Below are 8,842 nucleotides of genomic sequence, written 5' to 3'. Positions count from 1 at the left end.
AGCAATGTGACAGCTCTTCCCGGACCCACAAGAAGAGCGTCCGAGGCGTCGTGCAAGCAAGCGCGTCTGATCGCCGGCGATGGATAGGTAGTATGATTAGCGAGTAATAGCTCATGATCCCTTATGCTAGGGAGGGTAGAGACAATTGTATAACCCTAACACCCCCTAGTGTGCCATTTTCGTGGCACGTCGTTGTAACTTTCACTATTTTTCTATCTTAATACAAAGATGCGCAAACCTTTTGCGTATTCGAGAAAAAATAGACAACTAGACTGCCCACAAAAAGAGGCAAGTTTAGATTGCCGGACACCCCTCAAAATCTGATAGGAACATTTATTTAGAAGCCAACATCATCGTCCATAAACGCTTTCTCTATTCGTACTTGGAGCAGCAGCAGCAGCAGAAAAGCAGGAAATAAAGAATAGAACAGAGTTGATGCAAGTGAGAACAAATCAGCAGATTAATGGAATCAAACTACAACGATTTCATCTCATCCATGACGCCGCACCTTAAGTCATATTGATCACAATGGAATTAAAGCATCTGTAAAAAGTCAGCAATATATATTGGGAGCGGTTTTAGTCTAATAATATTTTTTTTTCCAGAACAAGCAACTTCTGGTATAAGACCAAAGGTATAAATTTATATCTAAAAATCTTAAAGCAGTTGCTGACAGAGACCAAGTGAAAAATGGAAAAAAAAAATCGTGATCACTTTTTGTGAGACTGAGTGAAGAAAGATCACTCATTCTACTGGTGCCCCCACCATTATCAGAGCAAACGTTTCAGCACATTCATTCCTGACCTGCACAAACAAGGGGAAGCTTTTGCATTAGACAGGAGTCGTTTTTCAAAATGCTGTTTGAAGGTAGTGCAGCGTGGTGCTCAACACAGGAACATAGATAAGCTCACCTAGGACGACGTTGGTCATGATCCTTGTTTCATTTCTCCTGACTACGTTTCTTGACCAGACGGTGAACCTCCATCAAATCTGCATCGGCCTCCTCCCCGGTGAGGCGAAAGTCAAAGGGCGAACTCGTCAGCTGCCTCATCACCTCCCTCTCTGGGCTCGGGGGCTCCTCACAGTACTTTTCCACCTCGGATTTTAGGGTCGCGGGATCCATACCCATGGCAACTTTCAAGCCTAGTTTGAGCAGCTCCTCGGCATCCAGTTCCTCGGCCTGATCCTCGTTTTCATAAGAGCTACTGGACCCCACCAATTCAAGATCTTCAGATAAGCAACGATAGTTAGTCTATGGTTACTGAAGGCGAAATATAGAACGAATTGAATACGAGTGGAGATATAGTCTCTGCTATGACATGAATATATGTAGCATTTATCAGCGTGCATTTGAGTTGAGCATGCTACATATCATCAAAATGTTGCTTTTTACTGAAAAGAAATGCATGCAACTTGTGTAGGCTGCACACTGTATCAGTTCAAAATATGCAGCTTATGTATTACCTAAATAAATTCTCAGGCATTGCAGATGGATTAAAAAAAACTAATCAGCATGTCTAGCTGACCCTGATTTTAGTCATGAACACAGAATAAGATGATCATATACATCTCGATGAAATAAGCTCAGCATTTACCTTATTCAGCTTTCTCTATGCGTGCATGGTTAATTATTACAACTGACAACTCAGATACATGATACATTGGCAAGCTCATGCAAAAGCAAAGCAGTATAGTAAGCCATACTAGAAATTTTTAATTAGAATGACAAACTACTGGTAAATGAAAAATGATTGCATATTGATATGCAGATATGAGATATAGTTACACGACCAGAAGCTGATTAACAATTATCAATGCAAAGCAATACTCAACTAAAACTTGATAGTTGATAGTACTAAGCAAGGTACCGTACTGTTCATTGGACCATTGGGCTACCTACCTCCTGAAACAGGGCATGCGGAAGTAAAAGAAAACAAACGCAAACACGAAATGATTGAGGATTTATGCAAATAAAGCTGGATTCGTGATTAGATTTGTTACTGCGAAACGCACCTACTCAGCTAACTACAAGGCCACAATCAATCAGACCATGCATCATCACACATCGGAAACTCAAAATCTGAACTGATGTGCAGACAAGCGTAGAGCCATAGCAGAGTTGGAGAAATGAGTGGTTGAATATACCTATGGCAACCCAAGGTGGCAGGTTCCAAGCCTGGACGTAGCGGCAGGAGGCAGTCACCGGCCAAGGCATGTTCATCAGCTCGTAGGCCCTGTCGGCGACCTGCACGACTTTGCCCGCGGGCACGTCGACGCCGAAGAGGCGCTGCTCTTGCTCCAGCGAGAAGTAGACCAGATCGGGGTTCGACGGGCACACGGCACAGAGCCCGGGGACCTTCCTCGGCAGTCGGGTCTCCTTGTAGGTGTCGTCGTTCCACATGTCCTCGAAGCTCTTCGCGTACTTCTTCTCCCAGTCCCACCCAGCCGGAGTGGCGATCCGCGTCCACATGGACACCGTCGCTGCTTCCTTGTTGTGGCAGCCGCCGCTGTCCTCAGGGATGATCTCGACATAGCGCAGCACGCGGCGGCTCACCGTGACGCAGCGGTGGGTGTGGACGTCAGGCCGGGCCTTGTTCGGTACTGCGCGGTCCTCCGGGAGTTTGTGGAAGAGCAGCACCGGGTCAGCGACGAAGGGGTCGCAGCTAAGGAGCCCCCACGAGAGGTCGAACCACGATAGCGTCGTCTTCTGGGCGACCACGCCGGCGGGAATCCACTCCCTGTCCTCGTCGGCAAAGTGCGAGGGGTAGATCAGATCCTTCTGGATCCACCGGTCGCCGCCGGTGCGAAAGCAGAAGAGCTTCGCACTCCCCTCGCTGCCTTTGTCAACCTGGAGCTCCGCCACCATGTAGTCGCCGTGGTAGAAGGAGACGAGGCCGATGCTCTCGATGTTGTAGATGACGGGCATGCGGTCGGCTCCGCGCCCAGGGATGCGCTCGCCGGAGAATGTGGCCGCGTGGCCCTGCTGCTGGACTCCTGCCGTGCGGAACTGGCGCGCCACGATGAGGTAGCTCTCGTGCGGGTCGACGGCGGAGTTCACGCCGTAGAAGGGCTCGACGGCGAAGTTGAGGAGGAGGCAGTCGGGGCCGGCGGCGAGGATGTAGGGGTACTTGTCGGGATAGTTGGGGTCGGGGTGCGCGAGTGGGGCAACGGTGAGGACTGTCCGACTGTGACCTGCGGTGGCAGCGCGACCGCAATGGCGAAGTCCGCAGCGGCGGCGCCAAACGCCTCCGCGTCCGCGTCCGCGTCGCTGGGGATGGGGACAACGCGAGGGACGCGGCCCAGGATCACCCACGGCCAGGTCGCCGACATCGGTTTTGCTTCGACTTGAGCAGAAAGAAGAGCGACAAGAGGAAAGATTGGTGTGATTTGGTACTGCCAATCGATTTGGGCCTTTGGGGGAATTTGTGGGATTTTGCTTGCAAAAGAAGACTCCATCCTTCGTTTCTAACACCCTCTGCGGACCGTCTCGGATGGCTCACGCCAGTGCTAGCCCAAAGTGCACATTAAAAAAAATTCCGGTATTATTTGTTGGAGAAAAACGGTGAGGCTAAAAACGAAATGAAACAAAAGAATATAAATAACGGAAAATAAAGCCCTACATATATACTCCGTCCATCCCAAATTATAAGTCATTTCAAGAATCTTGCAGAGTCAAAACATCTTTAGTTTAACCAAATTTATATGATAAGCTAATAAAATTTATGATATCAACTAAGTATCATTAGGTTCTTCATTAATTATATTTTCATAGTATATCTATTTGATGTCATAAATCTTTATAATTCTTTCTATAATTTTAGTCAAACTTGATATATTTTGACTCTCCAAGATTCTTAGAATGACTTATAATTTGGTATGGAGAGAGGAGTAATACTTCAGATGAGAGCATGTACAACTCAATAGAAAATGAAATTAATATAGAAGAAAACAAAATTTAAAGGCAATGGGAAACAAAATTTAAAGGGAAGAAAAGAGAGAAGCCATGTAATACTGGAGAATAAAAAATAACATCCCACGAAAAGTAACACCACCACAAAAGTCCAGCCTGCTACTGTACTTAGCATGGGTCTCCCAGCGAGAGCGAGAGCTCCTGTGGCCGTCCGCCGGCCCCCTGCCTCTCCTCTCTGGCTGCTCGCCGGCGATGAGGGTAGGTGGGCCATTCCCCTCCTATAGAGTTCTTAGTAGATCGTAGTTAGAGTTGCCCTGATGGGAGAGTCCTGTCTTGTCGTTGTCCACGTCGCCATCATAGCAGCTGTCGTGGTCTTCCCCGGTTTCTTCCTTGTCGTCGATGTCGTCGACTTCAAGGTCAGTGTTAATAAAATAAATCCTTTCTTCTTCCCCGTGGATCTCCTCCCCATCACCCTCGCTTCCGCATCCATCCGTCGCCAGCGAGATTCATCCCCTCCCGATCCGCAACCTTCACCGCACGCATCCCTCTCCGTTCAGCAGCCTCTGCTCCTGGTGCTCGATTCTTCAGCAAGGCAGCTCCTCCTATGGTGTTGGTTCGACAGCTCCGCCTCCACTTGGGATCCTCATTCGGGCTTCTTCTTCTACCTTCGGCGACGGCTTCATCTGCATCCTTTGGTCATCAGTGTGCGTTGCCTCCTATGGCTCAACTGTTCCACCTTTAACCAGCGCTTTGCGCAGTCAATCCACCCGGGTGTATGCGTCCTTGACGCCCCTGCGACCCTTCGCCGGCGACCTTGTCTCCCCCATCGCCTTCGACGTTGCTGCCTCCCCATCCAGCTGCGGGACTTTGATGTAATCAGGTCTTATTTTGAAGACCTCTTTGTAAAATGACTGTTGTTTTAATATAATATATATGGGTTGTTGTAAAAAAAACATGCCATGATTACTATGTGAATAACTAAAATACAGTATAGAACATCGTCTCATGGATATTGTATACTAATGAAGAATATATTATGCAACATTCTATGGATTCTATGTAGAATAACCCAAAGGGAAAATTGTTTCTGTAGCATCAAAAGATCGCGACTTCCGTAAAATACCACTGAAAGACATCGGTCCCGTAAAATACCACTGAAAGGTGCACACGTGAACTGAAAATACCATTATGTTATATTTGAGCGTTAGGTCTATTAACTTAGACCAAAATACCCCCAAACCGTTATAAGAGCTCTAAAAACTTAAGAATCAAGCCCCAAACCAGCTCTAAAAACATAAGAATGAAGTACAGGGATGAACTGACTGCATTTCAACACATACAAGTCACCATATGCACTAAATATTGACCAAGCACATGAAAAATATTCTAGTTCAACACATGGACTAATATTGACCAACACATCTTGCAAGCACATGGCCAAATAAGTTCACAGTACAGGAACCATATTGGTCTGGTCCAACACATGCCCAAAATAGGTTTAGTACATGACTTTTTCATACAGCAACAGTTCAATAAAATGATTCAAGATCACACTAGCCTAGTTTATGATGACCCTCCTAGCAATGCCTCCTGGTGATGTATCCAGTTGTGCTGCCATTCATCTTGTTATTGGCCTTAGACTCACTGGTGTGCCTGGTGGTCTTGTTGGTGTAGAAACAGAAGCTGCCATCCTTCTTGTCGTTGGTCCTAGACTAACCGGTGCTTGGATGGCTAAGGAAGTAGAGGGGCTAGCTGTAGTTGTACTAGGTGATTGAGTGACTAAAGAAGTAGAGGTTATTCCTGTATCATTCTTTGAAGTACCACCTCCTCCCTTTCTTTTCCTACATAACAGCAATGTAATCAAGTCATTTTGCATGTAGGGTAATTCAACTAAAACATGAAACTTGAAGTTCAATTTACCTAGGTTCAACAGCAAGTTCAGTAGGGGGCTTAGAAGAAGTAGAGGTTCCTGTAGCATTCTTCTTGGACTTTTTAGAAGCATTCCTGTATTTTGAAGTACCACATCCTCCCTTTCTTTTACTACAGAACAACAATTCCAAGGGAAATCATAATCATCCTTACCTCAACAGTAGTTGCTAAAACTAAAAGGTATTGAATGGCTTCAATGAAAATCCCAGGCTTTGCCCTAGCAAGGCCAACATCACAAATTGCTTGCTCATCGACATTATGCTCTTGGCACTGCCCATCCCTGGGAAATAGAAAAAAAAAGAAAACACTTATATAAGCAATAAGGATGGCATGTCTCCATTGAGGAAAAGGTATCATTAGACCACTTACGAGAATGTGGAATCACTTGAAAACTGCTATTAAACCAACTCTGCTGTTTATATCTAATAAACTCAAATCAATGATGTTATCTTCAGACCTACTAGATGGTAACGCCGACCAAATGCGCTACATGTTAAAAGGGGAATCACTTCATGATAATAATAAACTTGACAGAGGTAACTGGGTGCGAAGGCAACCCCTGCTTCCATGCACCACAAAATATTCTCACTGTACAGTTTGACAAATAATTTTAGCATGGACAAAAGTTCAGAAGTAACACCTTATAGACCATACAATCATTTGATTCAAAACAAATATGAAAATAGACAATGGAAGGGAATATAATAAGGGGCTCGTATAAACAATTTTACAAAACAACAGCGCTGTGACTAACTAACATGACCACAGAAACAACGAACTGAGAACGAGATAAATCTGAGTACCAAGCAAGAATCAAGTTCGTTATAAAGGGTATTCCCTTTTAACAGTTTAAGGCCAATCACACATGTAAAAAAGAAAAAGAAAACAAGTATTAGTGGTTTATCATTTATCAAAACGCCAAACGAAAAATGAATTGTCAACTGTTGCCCAGGCTCGATGTATGTCAGCAAAAATCCCGCAAAGAGCTGTTCCTTCACCGGCAACTGTGTTATATCTTTCAATCAACATAGGAGGGAGTTGACGAGTTTATGCAACTTCCACCAAAGAAGGCCACTGGCGAGACAAAATATGTATTAAGAGGACATAAAAGTGCATTTTCAAAATATTAGTGGAACAACTTTATTATTAACTTCAAGTATAACTCAGAATAAACACATATGGTAGAGAAGAGTAGGTCCAGCAATGCATTTCTGAAACCATGCAACATGACCATCATGTCCAATGTCATTAAAACTTCTTCTTTAAAGAAAATTTTCCAGCGTTCAAGATAAAGAGTTCCAACATGTACCAATGTGTTCGCAGTGTTTCATCCTAATAGCCTAAGAACTAAAACTTAAAACATGAACTATTTCATAAATCCAACAAACAAAAAATGCAAAGCAAAACCAAAAACAACTATCTACTTTAAAAGTGTGAAGACTGGACACTACAACCCATGCTCAACCAACCAAAGCAAGCAAAATGTCCAGTTCCTATCTCCTCAATTCAATTAGCAATACTATAAGAATCTGTCCCTTGAATGAATGATGTCACCAATCCGAAAAGCTGAAATTCTTAACTAGGGTTTCATTCTTATCCGTCGGGGATCTCAGATCGATGCATTGTTCCACCGCATGCACACTGGAGGAGGAGGAGTCACGGCCGGCGCAACACGCAGTCGAGGAGGAGGAGGTGGTGGACGGCGCAGGTGCATCGTACCGACGTAGTCCCCGAGCTTGCTGGAAGGCGAAGTATGAGCCTTGTAGCAAGGTCTAAAGAAATGTCTCTTAACTGTATGTGAGTACAAATCACATGTAGACAAGGAGAACCATTATTCAAGCAGTGGTCGGGGCAGTCCCCGAGCATATTAATAATCCTTATAATCATTCAAAGCACAGGGGTCGATTTAAACAAACACATTCACCGCAAGGTGAAGTGTGCCCACTTAGTCCCCGAGCCTGGTAGTAGGTGACGTAGGCACGTGGTGCCAGGGTCTAAAAAGAAATTCCACTAAAGTTAAGAATCCAATTGCCGTACAGGCAAAGCAAGATACACCGGCAGGTGCATCGTACCGACGTAGTCCCCGAGCTTGCTGGAAGGCGAAGTATGAGCCTTGTAGCAAGGTCTAAATAAATGTCTCTCAACTGTATGTGAGTACAAAATCACATGTAGCCAAGGAGAGCAAAACTCCAAGAAGTGGTCGGGAGAGTCCCCAAGCACAGCGGTGGTCATAGCAACTCCTGAGTATGGTAATGGTCGGAGCAGTCCCCGGGCACGGCCGTGGTCGGAGCAGTCACCGTGGTCGGAGTTGTCCCTGAACGAGAGAATGGTCTGGGCAGTCCCCGAGCACAAAAAGTGGTCTGGGCAGTGCCCGAGCACAGTAGTGGTCAGGGCAAATCCACGGTCACGTGCGCTGCTTGTACTATTATTTGGTGTATTTATTTTTCTCTATTCTCTGCCAAGTCCAGTCTGACACGTCTGGTCAAAAAAGCAAATAGGTATAGCACGTCATTCTGTCTTCTTATTTTTTTCTGGCAAACGGTCGGTTGACACATGTATTGAGGTGTGTCAGTGTGGGCCCTCTTACACCACCAACGAAGAGGCGCGTACACTGTTAACGAAGGAGCGCGTTTATTGGCGCAGATCTCGAGGTGGTGTGAACAACCGTCCGCCGCGTGTGCGCACGTCTCCCAAAAAACTCGGGCAGACGAAACGACGGTACTCTTTGTTATTTATAATATAGATCTGGCAAGTTACTGTCACCGTTCCCCATCGTCATTCGCCGCCGCCACCTTCGTCTTCCTCTTGCCAAACCCTATTCCTCCGATAAACATCGCCAAATCCCCTTGCCACCGCATCCACCCCCCTAGAAAGGTCAGAGTAATGGCGAGGAGAGACGCCCAGAAGAAAGGCGGAATCATGGCGAAGGAGTGGTGGAAGTCTCAGAGCAACGAGCAAACCATCGAAGACCTTGTTGCCATGGGGGTGCTCCACAACAAGGCC

General features: G+C 45.7%; 1 protein-coding gene across 1 annotated transcript; it reads right to left on the bottom strand.

Annotated features, from left to right (window-relative positions):
* Positions 1–515: 515 nt before the first annotated feature.
* On the bottom strand, positions 516–6,117 carry LOC136523954 (uncharacterized). Its single transcript, XM_066517461.1, has 5 exons — positions 6,071–6,117; positions 5,831–5,950; positions 2,146–3,344; positions 912–1,227; positions 516–804 (listed from the first exon to the last, which is right to left on the bottom strand). The coding sequence occupies exons 1-4, from the start codon at positions 6,115–6,117 to the stop codon at positions 941–943; spliced, it is 1,653 nt and encodes a 550-aa protein (XP_066373558.1). The 3' UTR covers positions 516–804; positions 912–940.
* Between the last annotated feature and the right edge of the window lie 2,725 nt (positions 6,118–8,842).

Source organism: Miscanthus floridulus, chromosome 18 (genome assembly GCF_019320115.1).
Source record: "Miscanthus floridulus cultivar M001 chromosome 18, ASM1932011v1, whole genome shotgun sequence".
NCBI classification, from domain to species: domain Eukaryota; kingdom Viridiplantae; phylum Streptophyta; class Magnoliopsida; order Poales; family Poaceae; genus Miscanthus; species Miscanthus floridulus.
This window is presented reverse-complemented; position numbering and strand designations above follow the sequence as displayed.

Excerpts from the sequence above, each read along its gene's own strand:
- LOC136523954 (XM_066517461.1), bottom strand. The coding sequence starts at position 6,117 with ATGGGCAGTGCCAAGAGCATAATGTCGATGAGCAAGCAATTTGTGAT. Across the intron at positions 5,951-6,070 it reads ATGAGCAAGCAATTTGTGAT|TAAAAGAAAGGGAGGATGTG; the intron begins GTTGGCCTTGCT and ends GTTGTTCTGTAG. Across the intron at positions 3,345-5,830 it reads GAACTTGCTGTTGAACCTAG|TCGAAGCAAAACCGATGTCG; the intron begins GTAAATTGAACT and ends TTTCTGCTCAAG.